The 15,975-nt window shown below is 39.8% G+C and overlaps 1 protein-coding gene across 1 annotated transcript in view; it reads left to right on the plus strand.

The window, feature by feature from the left end:
* The first annotated feature begins 7,429 nt into the window (after nt 1-7,429).
* The window catches only part of LOC126049325 (cytosolic phospholipase A2 epsilon-like), a 34,219-nt gene continuing 25,673 nt past the window's right edge, over nt 7,430-15,975 (plus strand). Inside the window, exons 1-3 of the mRNA XM_049825502.1 lie at nt 7,430-7,506; nt 7,956-7,991; nt 13,425-13,497. Of these exons, the coding sequence (XP_049681459.1) occupies nt 7,480-7,506; nt 7,956-7,991; nt 13,425-13,497 (136 nt within the window). The 5' untranslated portion in view covers nt 7,430-7,479. The remainder of the gene's footprint in view (nt 7,507-7,955; nt 7,992-13,424; nt 13,498-15,975) is intronic.

A 15,975-nucleotide genomic window follows, 5' to 3' on the forward strand; every position in this document is an offset into this window, starting at 1 on the left:
TATTTTGATGAATCTCATCAAAAGGAGATATACAAATGTTTTGATAATGGACTAACATATATTCAGGAAACATGAATCCATACAGAATGAACATCCACGTTAGCTTGTTAAAGAACATTATGTATTTTATTCAGTACTGTCTGTGAGGACTAATGCTGGTTCTGGCATTTAAGTCATTGTCAAATCATGATTACTTTAAAAAATTCTCTTCACTGTTTTAGGGAATGGAAAGGCAGTTGTAGAGCTATAGGGTCTTATTTGGATATACAGTCATATAAGAATGAGATTTCAACCTCATAAAAGTCTGTGCCAGATTTGGATGCAAATCTTGGTGGTATGTGGTGTTTGAACCAGAGACCAAAGCAAAGACCAAGCAAAGCCTTGCCTTGTTCACTGAGTCTACATTTTTGATTGTCTACACCAGAGTGATCAACATACAACACACTGATTTTTCTGCCAACTGTCTAATAAAAATCATCTGACAGCATCTTTTTTAGCTGAACTTCTCTCTGAACTATTGCCTACCAAGTAGATTTTGAAGCTGAGGATAGCAGCTAAAGCTTCAAATCCTACACTTAATGGGTTTGGAAAAATAGTTTTAACAGCCTAGCCTTTGGCCATAACCATGTCTTCATTTATTAATCTGCTGCAAGCTCACAGATGTTTGTGGTGGCAACAAAATTTGTGATACCAACTCCTTTGACTTCTGCAATGTTATGATGGTTAGTGTGTAGCTGCTGCTACAGTTTTATTCCCACTGCCATCCAAAACACAGACAGGAGTGTTCACGAGATTTTCATACTCATTTTAGATAAATACTTGTTTAAGAAAATATATTTAACTGGTCATTCTTAGATCTTATTTTCTCCTGTATATATTAATATAAATACAGTGTAATAGCTACCTTTCAAATACTAAGTACCCATGCATAATCTTATTAAAAATAAAAGTCTCATAGATGCAATCATTGAAGTATGGGGTTTTTTATTAAGTTCTGTGGACTCAGCTCAGCTAGTGAGTTGATCTGGGAAAAAGTGCTTCTGATACAGAGACATCAAATATTAAGGGAACAAAGGCATCCTTTGAGGAAGGAGGAAAGAAAAGCTGCCAGTTCAACAGTGGAAGATGAAGAATGGAAGGAAGCTCTGCTTTTAAGAGCGCAGATGACTGGGATGATGATGAGAGGCTTACAAGTCCAAATACTGACATTTGCAAACACCAAGGTGTTTATTCAGTAACAACAGAGTGCAGCACTTGGCTAGCACTGTAAATGTGTCTATATTCTCATCAGTCTTTTCTGTTCCCCTTTGCAGTCATCTCATTCATTACACTGATGTGAGTATAAAAAAAAAAAAAAAAAGTGCATCCATCTGTATGCTGGCAGTATGCCCACATTACCCTGGGAGTGTGGCACCCTGTGTCTTCGTCTCATGTGCCATGGTCAGAAGGTAGTGCTCTCTGTCATCCAGTCTTACAGAACTCTGTTCATTAAGCAGGAAATAACAACATCATACTGTGTTACCTCTGAGACAGTCCTTTTTCTGTGCATTAGTTTAATTAACAGGAGATAATGCTAGCAGGTATCTCCTGTCAAGCTTTGCTGCAATATGAATCAAACCAATAAATTTTCCCTTTGTAAGAGGAAATTGTCGGCAGTAACCTTTGCATCTCTTTTTCACAGATCTAAGGTAGTCAAGCCCAACAACTATTTTCTTTTTCTCAGTTACTGATAAATCTTTTGTTTTCAACTCTGCCCTCTTAACCAGAAAGCCAGTTTTTCGCATTCTTTTTTTACACTTTCTTAGGATAATTTGATGTTATGTCTCACCAGTGAGGTGGCAATATTTTCTGTGAGCAAAGAAGAAAAGGAAGATGTTGCTCTGACAGCTTAGTTGTGTTCATAAGTTTATTTTTAAACAATAATGAAATGAGGTTTTAAAATTTTGATTAAAATTTTTTTGCTAAGTATTTTTAAAGTATTTTAAAGATTTTCAAGATTCATTTTTACAGCACCAGGAAGATGTAACAGAGGAGTGCAGTTTGTGCCTGGTGTGTTCCACCGACTGGTTTTTGGTGGTTGCAACACTTGGCACTGGGCTTTCAGCTTTACTCACCCAAGGTGTGGTGATAATGTGTTTTTGGCAGCAGACCCAGAAAATTAGGGTGGCTTAGAATGAGCTAAGGAAAGGGAGTCCATTTTAAGAAATCTGGGCCTGTTGAGCAAGCCACTGAAAAATCTTAGGCTGCCCAAATTGTCTAGCTTAGCAGCTCAATATTTTGATTTGAAGGAAAGTCAGACAAGTGCTGGTGTTTGAGTTGGGACCTGGCTCCAAGAAGCTGATACTGATGAGGCTAACACTTTCCCTGGGCTCGCCAAGCTCGGTGGTCTTACCTTGGTGTTCTGTAAATTTTATCCACAACGGGCTCATTTGGTTTTTTGTCTGGGGAAGGAAAGGCTTCTTTTTCTGTCCTATTAAAACCTGTTCATGCTGTTTGCATTGCAGCAATACTTCAGAGTCCTGCCTGTGATGTGATGGTGAAAGGCAGTGTAAAAGGACAGGGGAAGAGACGTTTTTTCCAGTGGTTTGCGAGCTACTAATAAAAAATAACAAAGGAGAGATGTTCAGTGTCACTAGTGCTATTTTTTTAAGGAAGGAGCTGAGGCTCAGTGACATATCGGCTGCATTTTTCAAAGTGATTCAGCATTGGCATAATTGTTCTATTTAAGATCCAGGTAGGTCAACAACAATTTCTTTCTTTGAAAACACTTGTTTGTGACCTGTCACACAAGCTCTGCTAAATGCAATGGCACGATCCTGTAAGTAATTAGCTGTGAATCTTTACAGCTTCTGTTAGGACTCAGACATCTCTCAGGCTGACTGTAGATGAAGTTGCCCCTTTAATTAGCTGGTGACATGAGGTGACTTCCTGATATTCTGAGAATTGGTTCAGATTCAAATTGGCTCTAGATTTCCCTGTAAAGGTCCTGGGCTATGTGTCTTGCCATGTTTATGCCAAAGGAATTACTGGCTAATTAGCTGACACAGGCTGGTGCTGGTATTCCTTACGTCTGTGGTCTGATGGGGTTAGGAAAGAGAAAAAGCTACTGGAACAGTGTCTGAAGTGTCGAATGAACCTGAAAAGGTCAGGCGACCTCCGACTGTTCCTGCAATGGTAAAGAGAGATGCTGCTGGATGCTCAGATCTACAGAGCACAGGGAGAAGCAGAGATAAAGGTTGCGAGCTACTGCTTTTTGGGACAAGGATTTGGGTTTGAAACTCAGTTGCAACAAAACTGAAGGCAGGATTGCATATATTGGAAACAGCCAGGCCAATACTTTACTGATGAAATTTGGATGGCAAAACTGCCCAATTGCTTCTGGTGAGTAAGTAGGAGAAGCGAGATTTTATCTCTCCAAAACATATCAAAGGCGTGGGGAATTGTTTTAATCAAGTTTCTTAATAGTCTTTTGAAGGCAGAAGTCCTCTTTCATATATGTCATAATTGGAATAGTGCCTTAAGCAAAAATATAATCCCCTCTGCCCTGATCATCTAGTGTAATCTCTCTCTCCAGTGACTGATTTTTGTACCTTTCATTCTCAGGAACTTAAATTCAGATTCAGATTGAAGGTCTCTCCTACTTAAAAACTGATGATACAAAAATTTTCAGACTTTTTTCTCTAACCCGTGCCCCCTGTTGCCTTCCCAACAATGTTTTCTCAGGAAGTTCTTTTTTTGGATCTTCTGTGATTTTATTTTTTTTTACCTTATGTGATACAAAACATCAAGGATATTGTAGAGTATTAAAGGACAGGTATATTGAAGATGTTGTATGTATAAACATGAAAAGTAATGTGAAAGATATATATATTTTTATGCCAGACAGTTGTTTTAAATTAGTGGCAGGCCAAAAAGTATCTAGCCAAAGCTGAATTTTTCAGAGACAGAAATCTGATACCACGGGGAAGGAAGTGACACTTTTCATCCATGGTAATTATTCTTATGTGCAGAGATTACTGAGCTTAGGTCCATTGTGTAACTGGAATTTGACTTGGACTGCTTGCTTTCTTGTTTGGTTGGCAGGGTGAGGTCTATGTAGGTTTTGTAGCTTACAGAATTGGTTTTTAATAAAAAACAGAAATGAAAAAGGAAAACAAACTGAAAGGCTAGAGCTGGGGAAAGTCCCCAACTATAGATCTGACACTATATTTGTTTATTTGTTAATTTGCTTTATTTGGTAATACTGACTATTTCTTTTCCAACGTGACATCATTTTGTAACACCTCTAGCATGTTTTTGGTTATTTACACTTCTTGTTACCTTTAAGGTGTTTAAATGATGACCAACTTCCGTTGTTATCCCAAAGGTGGTACAAGGATACTTTTCTCTTGCAATAACATGAAAACCCCCATTAGTCATACATTTCTGTAGTCCTGGATTATCAGAAGGTGATGAAGTGGTATATAAGGTAATTGTGCGATATTGGATGCAGCTGTTATTGCTACATGCAACCTACTGCACTTAGATATACAATTACCTGAATATCATGTTGGGGAAACTAGTGCTTGCAACAAGGTAGTTTAGATTAAGTGTAAATGCCTCAGATCAGCAAGATATTTATATTTGCTCCACTTTGCCTTAATTAAGACACAGATACAAAATCATGTGCATGTAAATGAGCACTACAAAGTAGATGGAGAGCAGAGGAAAATTGTACTTTCCTTTTTACTTTCCTTGTTACTGCTCAGAGCTTTAAAGAGACTGCTGTGTGTTCCCTCATCAGTAACACAGTCTCTCTAGTGTTTAGAAAGCAAAGAAAGAATGTAATTAACATGTATACGAAGATCACTACCTGTTTCAAATTATTTACTCTGGAAATGTGATTGCTAAAAAGAGCCAATATATGGCTCTTTAGACTTTTGGTAACTTCATCTGTGAATTTACTTACTGCATGCTTGATGGTTGCCTTTGAAATTCTCCTTGAACTGGGGAAGAACTAAGGAAAAGTGCAAAAAACCCAACATCATACTTAACCTTTGAAGTAACAGTCTTTCTGAAATCATAATCCTAGGGATATATTTCTACCTTTAAAATGCCAGTGGGAAAAACTACAAAATCACAATTTATTTTGAACCAGATTGTGTAGTCCTTATGGGCACCAGTGAATAATCCATCAATAGTTAAAATTTTCTCAGTGATGACAAGGACTTGCTGTTATGGGTGTTATGAGCATTCAGCACTTAGTTCTATCATGAACTTATTGCATAGATGAAAAACTGTTGAGATCATGATTCTTGACTTGCACAAAGCTTTTAAAGATACTATATTCCAAAGCCGCCTTGTGTGGCTTGGACAAGCAGCGGTTAAGAGAAGACAATGTCACCTACAAAAAGTGGTCATGAGCAGGAGAGGAAGAATTATTTCTGAACATGTTTTGGGTATGGTAATGAAGACATTATTTTGAGAAAGGGAAGACATAATCTGAACATCAGGAAACCATTCAGCGGGCAAGATGCACTGACTCTGGAATAATGTTCTAAATTGTGAAGTGGTATCTCATTTGTGGATCTTAAAAGTGACATGGGTAAAAGTATGTAATGTCAGGGAGTCTTGTATTGGCTGTGAAACAGCTGGGATGGTAAAAATGTATATAGGTATATATATCTGCTGGGACAACTCGGGAAAGTTGAGCTGGATAACCTACCCTCTTTCCTTTGATAGAGGATGTTTTACAGACATTTTTAATGAAAGCATATTCCCACTTTAAATTTTAATATTGGAATTTCTCCAGGGAAGTATTCTTCTTTCAAAAGCTGGAAAGGCTGGTTTTACGACAGTGTGAGTAAGTGATTCTCAGCTGTGACCTCTCCACCTAAATTTGTTCTTAAGTATTTAACACAGATATGAAGTAGTAAAGACAGAAGTTAAGGGAGATATTTTGTCTTTAGGGTAGAGATGCTCATGTCCATTGGAAATATCTTTTGGTTGTTCTTTCAAGGAGCTTTACAGATGCTTCAGGTTCGTATTTATAAGCCATTTGCCTTTGATTCCATATATATTGAGAAGGCTGTGCAAAGTATGACTATGGAGTGAGCAGCAGGCTATTAAATGCTTTAGATGGAAACCACCAGATAGTACCACTGCACATTTTGGATAAGACCTTCTGAACAGTCATTACATGTATCTCAGAGACATCAACGTAGAAGGAAGTGACTTGCATGTAAAGAGGATTTGACTCTAGCAATGTTCCTTGGACAACACCTCCTCTCTTCCTTTATTGAAGAATTGTTTTGATACTGATCTCCATGGCACAGGGTTGTGCATTTAGGTGGCAATCACTGCAGTTTGCAAGGTTACTTTCTTTACCTGCATGAAGTGAATTATTCATCAATATGAATAAGATCGATCTAAAAATAAACACTTGGGTCTCGTGATGCAGGAGTGAGTATGAGCCGCCTCCTGTCATCAAGCAGAGAGGCCGGAAAAAGTGTGGCAGAGCTGGAGTCTTACCTTGCAAGCTCCAAAATCTACCAGCCTGCAGATAGATGTTAATTTAGGGCTAGTATAATACAGTGCTTTTACAGGCAGTGAGTCACTGCGCACCAGAGCGAAGAGGAATCAGGGAGGGTTTGCTGTGGGGTGCCTGCTGGACCCGCTGTGAGAGCGAGCACACACAAGATCCCTTTGAAGTAAGCTCTGAGGATGGGTAGACTGCTGTGCTCCCTGGGCCCACGCAGGAGAGCACAACCCTCTTTCCTGCCTCACCCTTCCACCCCCAAGTTTCACCTACTGCTTATACTTCTTCCTTTCCCTCTCATTGCATTTAAAATCAAACTGCAAGATTTCTGGACATGGATTCACTTTTTTCTAGATATCCACTACATATCCAGGCAAAGAACACTGAGCATATGGCAAGGTCACTGAGTGTAGCACAGATGCCCAAAGTAGCTTCAGGGGAGCATGGGACCTGCAATCACTTGTGGCACTGCAATGGGGTCGCTTACCTTGCTGAACTGTGTGGGGCTATGGGAAGACTGCTAAAGGTACTTGAGTTCATGGGTTGGAAAGAAGCTGTTGAGATCTCTCTCCACTACCTTGCAGTATGATGGTGGCAGTGTAGAGATACTCCGAGAGCTGTGATTTAGTTAGTCGCAAGTGCTTTGCTTGGGGGTTGGGGCTGTTGCATAAATGCAAAACTTGTTGCAAAAAACGCAGAAAAGGGGCTTCAGTGTGTCCCCCTCAACATCACAGTAGGTAGAAAAGAAATCACTCTTCCTCTGCTGACTCAATTGAGGTGTCCTAATAGGCTGCAGGAAGCAGGGAGGGGACTGCCTAATGACTGGAAATAATAGAGGGGTGGGGCGGGAGAGCCTCATCATAAAATCCCTATTCCTCCACCCCTAATCTGCATGAGGAGCTCCTGCCAGCTGTACGACTCTGTGTCTATTAACGTTGGACTTATATGCATCTGGGACTGCAATGGGATCAAATTTAAGTTCAAATGAGGTAAGCAGAAGAAGCAATAGCAAGCATAAAGTGGGTAAAATTATCTGATATTTCAGTTAAGTTGAGCACAGTGGAGAAGCTGCTGTTTGACATGTACGGGAAATCCATGGAAAGCGAGTTTGCTGTTCCTCAGATCTCGTGGTTGCAAGGATGGTTTTCCTAGTTTAGCTTTCTACAGAACCTCATGGCATGTCTGCATTTTCAAGCTATGTTTTAGGGCAAACAATGTTACTTATTCTGCTTCCTTAAAAAAAGGCTTCATGTCTAGGAAATAAGCTGGTACAGAGTTGTGATGGGTTTGGTGGTCAGTAAAGCACCTAATAGGTGTCATTAATGAGCATAGCTCTAAGTATGGCTTTGAATGTGAGATGTTTTTATATGCCAGCCTAAAATAAGAGTTTAACATGTAGCTTAGTTTTCTTAACTTTGCCTTGTGTTGTTTTTCCTAGACTTTTACGGGCACCTCAGCACCAGCGGTGAGAACGGTAGGTAGTAATTAGCTGGCCCTTCATTAAATGCTGTCCAGTGCTGAATGTAGATCACCAGAAAAAATGTTAGGAATTCAATGGCTCAGGGGAAAACTGTACTGCAATATTTACTGAAACCTGAAAAGCTGAGCTGTGACTTCAACTCTGTGGATGAATGATTGCCTTGGTTTTCAGTAAACTCTGAATAGTCTGGCTTCTGTTGGTGTCTGGTCTGATGCTTATGATGCTGTGAGTAGGTGTTGCACTGTATCTGGGCTGGTTTGTACTACACCTATATTAATTTTTTAATTCCTTCCTTTTTTTTGTGTTTGATTTCTTTGGATGAAACAGCCACTTGTCTTATACATTACTCCTTCATAAGAAGACTCTGTTTAAATGGGTCTTTCAGTTGTTTTTAGTGCTCTAGTATTCCTTGTAGGCTTTCTTTGTGCTGTAATAATCTGTCATAGAGCTTGCAATTCTTTGTGTAACAGTGTTTAAAAATACAGTGTAAGAACAGGTGAAACTGTAGAATAAATATGTTGTGTTCAGCCTCCTGACAAGCCCAATCTCGTCAGCCCAGTGGGAGTGGGAGCAGTGCCCAAACTTCTCTGATAGCAAAAAAAGAGCAATAAGGAGCTTTGTAAAGGCTGAACGGAGGATGAATTCTTTGCACAGGCAAATGAAAACTCCCTGGGCAATTAGCAGATGTTCATGTTAACAGGCATTAGCATAAAGGAAAATAATCAGATAAGCTGCTATGAGCTATCGAATGGGAACAATGGCAGGGGCAACAGGAGGCGGCTGTCTTCAGAGTCTTGCAATGGGTTTGGGGCTGCCAATATCAGTTGCAACTCTCTGGGGATCTTTAGTTGGAAAGATCAGCTCTTGCACCTGCTTCAGTGACCTGGGGGCTTCCCAGCCTGGTTTGTTTTGGGCTTTGGTTCCACGTGGGGGGTTGCAGTGATACAGAGATTCTCCCAAATGATGGTAAATTTGGTCTGCCTCATGAGGGTTTGCTGTTACTGGTAGCGTCTGTTGCCTGATTGTGCTTGAGCGCCACTTACTTTCTCTGTTCAAAGTGAAATGCTGTGGTAAAGCAGAGACTTTGCAGAATTTCTTCAAAAAGTAGCTTTTTAAAAATGATGTTTAGGCCTCTGTATACAGTCTCGCAGCCCTAAGGAAGTATGCTAGGATCATAGAAATTGTTAATTTTAGTCCTGTAAACTTAGCCTGTGTTTACAGGATCAAGCTGGTTTTTTTTTTTTATCCTCAGTGCTTTTTACATAGTTAGTAGGTCTCTAGGTATGAGACATTTACAGTTCAGTGGCTTTAGATTGTGCCTTTTGTCTCTAGGGTATTTAAGGTGGCAGAACTGACCTGAATATAGTACATAAAATTTAGAGTAGGACCCAGAGACCCTTTTTTCTGCCCTGACTCTTCGAGGCTCACAGAGGCAAAAATCAGGAAGGATCTGAGCTGCTTTTTTCTTTTTTTTTCCTATGAAAGTTGGTATTCGTGATGATAAATATATCAGCATATTATATCTGAGTTGTTTTTTGTTGCTCAATGGCTCAGTTAAGGAAATTAGCTTCCATTATCAGAATTAGTTTCAGGGCAACCCATGGGATGTGTGTGATTTAAACTTCAGTGGCCATTTAAATTAAATGGAATATGTAAAAAATTTGGTGAGAAAATGTTGGTAGTGCCCTTAAGCTGACAGGCAAAAAAGTAATACTTTTTAGATTACTCAAATTGCTGTATCATAAAAAAAATACTATAGGTTAGCATGGTCTTGAGAAAAAGCCATGTTGAACTGTGGAAATGTGTGACTTGGTTTCTCTTCTAAGATTTGGATTTATTCAAACACGCAAGTCCAGCTGTGGAGCTGCAAAGAGGAAGAGAAGAAAAATCACATGAAAATGGCGGTCTGAAGCCACACAAGTTTTACATAGCTCTTGGAAAGAAACAGGCCTTGAGTCACCACTGCTCCATTTGTTTTTATCCTGGAACAACCCCAGTGACTTCTACTGACTTAATAAGACCCAACTATGGGATATTTTAAAATGGGTGAAATAAATACAAAACATGTAGTACAAGGAAAAGTGTTTCATATGCATTTGACCTTGCCTGAGGTGGTAGACATAGTAACATAATGAAATCCTGCCTGCCCTTGAGGCTCCAAAACTCTTTGAAGTTAAAAGGTGCCACATACCTGAGTCAGGTCAGAAGCAAGGCACTGATCTGTGTTTTAAAGTCCTGCCACTCTTTCTGAAAGGGCTGTTTTTCTTTGTTGGTCTTCATAGTTTTTAAAGTAGTGGTGAGATTTCTGTTCCTTTTTGAAAAGAAAACTAAGGGAAGGTGCTCTGCTCCAAATAGATCCGACATGCTGTTTTACTTCGATAACTGCCTTTTCTCTTGATGTAACTTGGGAACGTTGTATGTGTTTCACTCTAGTCTCCTCAAGAAAAAAATTCCATAAAAGACTTTTAAGCTTGGAATTTTGCTGAAATAGAGCAGTTTTAGAGCCCAGTTATGTAACTCTTAGTCACATGGATGAACACTCGCATATATGAACACTTCTATTGACTTCCCTGGCACTAGATATGTAAGGATTGCGCAAGTGTGCCACAGGACTTAATTGGACTTTTATCTGACGTAGGATAGTGTGACCAAGTCCTGCGTTTGCAATCTCATATATTTAAGTAGTTTCAACAGTGATTATTAAAATGCCTGGCTTGTGTTTCCGGTTTATGAGGTAACAACCATGTCTCAGACAAATAAATACAGAAGCTGAAAGTCGAAGTGTGCGTAATAACTGACCCGGGAGGCTTCTGGCCTTGGAACTTAGCCAGCCTTCGATATGGTCATCATCATGTTAAAGGGAAAGATGTGGAAGTCATTATCCAGTTTAAGATATGCCCCCCAGTAGTTTTTCTGTGTGACTTTAAGTTGCTGACAACTAGGCTTGATAAAGCATTCAGGCATTTAAAAGTTAGGAGCTATAAGGTCTGACTTCCAAGTCTCTAGGATGGGAACGGACTCTACAACCCAGAGTGAAGCAGTGCGGATCGATTCAATATGTTTGGAGAGTTAGATACACCAGAATGGGAATTGTAACAGCTGAGCAGGGAACCGCATAAATAGGTCCATCCAGCTAACAGGGACAGCTGAGCACAGAAACACCCTTCTTAGATCCTATCTCTGTGTGCCACTTAGGGCTGCAGGGAGATAACCACTTTCCACTGGAGATGCACAAAATAGAGGTCTAGATGCTTGTTTTCAAAGAGCTGAACAAAGGTTATTCCTCTAAAATGGTGTCAAGCCTAGTGGTTATAGCACTTCCCTGGGACGTGGAACTTCTGCTCAAGTCCGTTCTTCTGTATTCAAGGGATGCAAGCCCCATCCTTCCTGGGTAAAAAGATATGCTCCACCTCTTCTGCTGAAATAGCACTGCTGAGTACAAAAACATTTAGGGTGTATTGGGTGAGAAAGCAGGGACCAAGCATAAACATAACAAACATGTCAGTAGATTTGGTAGGGATAGACAAGCCTTGGCTGTTGGTCCCTGTGCCTAGGAGTGCTTCTTTTTACCCAATTCTATGTAATGCATATAGAAAAGTAGTTCCGGCAGTTCAACTCTATAGTCTGGGCATGGCGTGTTTTGGTTGCTTTTGATTGGAGACTGTAATCTTCCCCTGCTCCCCACCCCCATCCCCCTGCCAATAACTAGGTTTTTTTCTTTCAAGGTGTATCTGTCCAAGTTCTCCTTTGTGGCCAAGTTTGGGATAATGCAGCAGGCAGAGGTGTGATATACTCTTTGAGACAGCTGAAAAGTCCCACAGCTGACAGTTCAAGTGCTTGCAAACTGCATCATAAAACTGTGCCCTCTGCTAGAGTCTGGACAGGTTAAGATAATGTAGAACAAATGTGCCCGTATCAGTGACTGCTCTGACCCTCCTGCTGCTGTCTCCCTGACCTTCAACTCCACATCTTCAGGCCCCTTGCCGACCGAAGGGGAAGTGCAAGAGGAGATGGTGGGGATTACCCAGGCATATCTTGGAGGCTGTTCTTCATATCTGCTGCATTTTCAGAGGTGCTGAGGTTTTCGTTGGTGAGGACAAGGACCTGCTTTGTTACATTGTGTTAGTGTCCAATGTCATGTCATGGTCCCAGTTGCTCAACAGTTTGTCAAAGCATTGTGAAACACTTCAGGAAAAGCCTTGTGCTACAGCTGGAAAGACAAATCATCTGGCAAAATGTATAGCATGTATGAAGGAAACAGTAGAAAGGTACGTTTTATTAGTTAACATCAGTACATTGTCTTTACTTTAGCTGCTTATGATTAATACAGGCACTTCAGATACAAAGTAATAAAACCAGGTGTTTGTGCTAGGACACTGTATTAACTTTACTAGGGCATAGTATGAACGCGGGAGTGAGAGGGTTTATGGGTAGAGTTAGTATCTATTCTTACCAACTGGTATAGATAGAAAGATTAGGCAAGTTTTTGGGCACAAACCACCTGTTTCTGTTCTAAAACAAAATCAGTAGACACAAAGCTAAATACCAATTTTAAGCAAGTGTTGAGAGAAATTGTATCTGTACATACATTGGTTTTGAAAGGAAGGATGGTGATTATGAAACAGAGGAGATGTTAGTGTGGGAGAAAAGAGAAAGAGGTTAAGTAGTCATCTCCAAGGTGAAATAGGGAAAGAGTTAATTTATAGCCTGAGGAATATGAAGGCATATTGGTATGAGCCATGGAAGTTTTAAGGTATTATAGCATTAATATATCTGAGGCCAAGGTGTCTGATATCTAGTGGAGTTGTGAGTTAATTCCCAAGATCATCTCTGGAAAGAGTTTTGTAGCTTTCTGCTGGGGATCAAGGCTGAAGATCAGAGATGGATCAGAGTCTTCATGAGAAGTGTGTTGTCACTGTCAGTTGCATTCTGGCCTTTTAGGCTGTGCGTGGGAGCTTGTGCTGGTGCAGCCACTTTTGCTGGTGCATGGTGGTCGCTTAGCTCTACTTGCGAAGCTACTGTGACAGTGTTTGGCGTCCCAGAGACAGTCTGTTCTATTGCAGGCAGTCTTGTGTAAGAGGTGAGGACAACCACGCGTGTGCTGTGGGGGTGTTTATTGTGATAATAATGGAGTGCTGTTAGAAGTGATCTTTATCAAATCAAACTCTCAACACCTTTTCTCAACTCATATGTAGTTTTGAAACCTGTTGCTTCTATTTCAGACCTGAAAAGGGTTCTGTGCCAAAAATTTTGTAGTTTTTCCAACTGCTGCAGTTGGTTTTTGTAAATTATATTGGCTCAACCTTAAAAACCTCGTTTTATCTACGTCCTTAGAACCTTAGGGTTACGGTAGTCTGTGACTATAGACGATAATATTAATGTCATTGTCATATTTTTTCTATTTTCTATTTTTGAATTGTTGTGCAGAGACCAGTATCTCCTTTCAACTTGCTCACCGTAAAAATACTAAGAGTGAGGAATGCCCGGAAGGCAGACTTGCGTGAGTACTTCTATTGTTGGATGTTTCTTACAATTCTTTAAAGTAAAGAAAATATTTGGTCAATGTCACTGTTCTTGAATTGTGTAGAAGTAAAAAGATAGGTTGCTGCAAGTTTGCAAGAATCATTTTTATTGTGATACTGAAATGTTGCTTTCTGCTCTTAAGTGTAAAGAGACTAACTCAAGCAAGGTGATGCATTTGATCTTTCTTTTGTACCTCTGTGTATAAGATGTATTTCTGACCCTTGTGACATCAGACTTAGCTGCTGATCAGAAGGCTGCTCTTTAAATGATGAAAATTCTTGTACTTTTAAGTAAGAAACCTGAGTATTCCCTACAGAATTTCTGGACAGAAGAAAGGACAGGACTGGTGATGCAAATGTAAAATCAGCAGTAGTAGGAAAACCTATGAAAATAACAGAAGTACAAGCAAAAACATTCTATTCTACAGAATTTATAAATATGCAAGAAGAGATGATAATACCTAGTATGTCCGGGAATTTATTTAGCCTAGAGAACGGAGCAATTTAAAAGTCAGAAAAAATTAAACAGAGCACTACTGTGAGAGTTTTAAAGGAGTTTTAAGTGAGGGATAGAGAGGGGAAGCAGGAAAAGGATACCTAGAATAGAGACTACAAGAGAAAAATGTCATAGCCAGATCACAGAACAAGACTTAATAGTGAGAAGAGCCCAAGACAGAAGAAATCTCTGCAGTAGGGAAGTCTACAGAGTCTGGTGGTACCCAACTGTGGAAGCCCTGTAAGGATTCACCTCTGTCTCTGCAGACTAGCGGGCATCGGCTTGTTGAACCAGACAGCGTGGCAGCAAATTTAAAAAGAAAATCCTCAGTGGGAGAATGAGAATTGCAATAGGTGGAATGAATGGTTTGTTCACTGTCCAGATGTGGCACTGACTCACCCAGGGGAGGGACTGGTTTAATTTGGAATTTTCCAGTTCATGGAGGATCTTCTTCACAGCTTCTGTTCCACAGATGTGGGTCCTCAGTAACCTACCCTCCTGGGTGCACTGAGGCTTGTTCAGGTGCCTTTCAAAATGCAATTAAGCCACTGAGTTACTTTCATGGGAAAATTTAAATGGTGAAACATCTGTTTAAAGAAGTTGGAAAGGCATGAAAGAAAAAGGTGAAATAAAGACAAAGAGAATAAGAAAATTCAAATCTAAAGACCACAAGAATAAAATAGAAAGATGTAAAACAAAGAGGAAAAGTCCACAATATGTTCCCCAAAATCTTGCTGAACATGGCTTAAAATTAATTTTCATTTGGTACACTCAGAATTTCATGCAGCACGTCAGAGTTTCTAGGGAAATCAGCTGTAAATTTTAGTTAACCTGCTATATATTTTGAGATTTTAACTAGTGTGATGGGTCAGGAGCAGAAGGAAAACTTACCTGAGGTTGGATTTGGTGGTTTCTGGCAGGAGAGATGTGGTTGGAACACGTGGAAGTTGTGCTTAACAACAACAGTATTTTTGAATGAATGATAACTATCAGGGAACAAATCTTTGCTGTGCTTACTTGTGGTATGCTGGGTTACTTCTGCATCTTCCGCAAGTAATACTACTCTGCTTATGTATCTTTTTCCTTTTGTTTTTCAGCTTTAAAAAATCTTCTATGATTTACTGCTTATGTCTTAATATTTTTTTACTCTAGAAATGACAGCTGATCAAACTGCTCTGTTTTATGAAATTTACTTTGTCATTTTGAAAAAGGGACTTTGTTCATTAGACAAAGTGAGAGCACCTTGTAAGATCTAAAGTTCTGGGTTTCCTATTTTTATGTACAGAAGCACACACGTTGTGGGCTTATAGTTGTATGCAAGAGTTTTTATTTAACAAAACCCAGATGTTCAAATGCCTAAGTCGTGATTTGCACCAACCAAATATTTGATCTGACCAGGCAGTCACTGCAATTGCGTCTGCAAACCTGCTTGCACAATTGCGTGTGCATTTGTGTACTCCAGCAGGTCACCTGCTTATGCTTCAATTCATTGTGGCTGTCCTCAGGAGCAACTTGCTCACAGTCACTCCTTACCACAGTGAATCGTACAGTCTTCGTGAAGCCTGTTGGCATGTCTGCCGCATCATATCGCTTTATGACACTGTATTTTGGACTCAAGAACAGATGAATATCATATGTTTACTCCCTTGAGATGGCCCCAATTCAGAACCTGGGCATCCCAAGGATTTGTTTAGAGTACATCTGGTAGAGAGATTTGAAAACTTTTCAGCAAGAGTATTTTCTCAGTAGAAAATTTGTTTTCTGAAGAAACTCAAATTATGGTGGAAAACCTGTTCATTTTTTTTTTTTTGTCTGCAGTGGGAAGGATATTTCAGGCAGTCTTTACTTTTTCTGAGGCATTAAAAAGGCAAACATTTCAGTTAGTTTTCCTTGAAACCTCAGTATTTTCAAGTATGGGAAAATATTTCTTTTCTACCTGTTTGTAATGGTAACAGTATGC

This window comes from Accipiter gentilis, chromosome 22 (assembly GCF_929443795.1).
Source record: "Accipiter gentilis chromosome 22, bAccGen1.1, whole genome shotgun sequence".
NCBI classification, from domain to species: Eukaryota; Metazoa; Chordata; class Aves; order Accipitriformes; family Accipitridae; genus Astur; species Astur gentilis.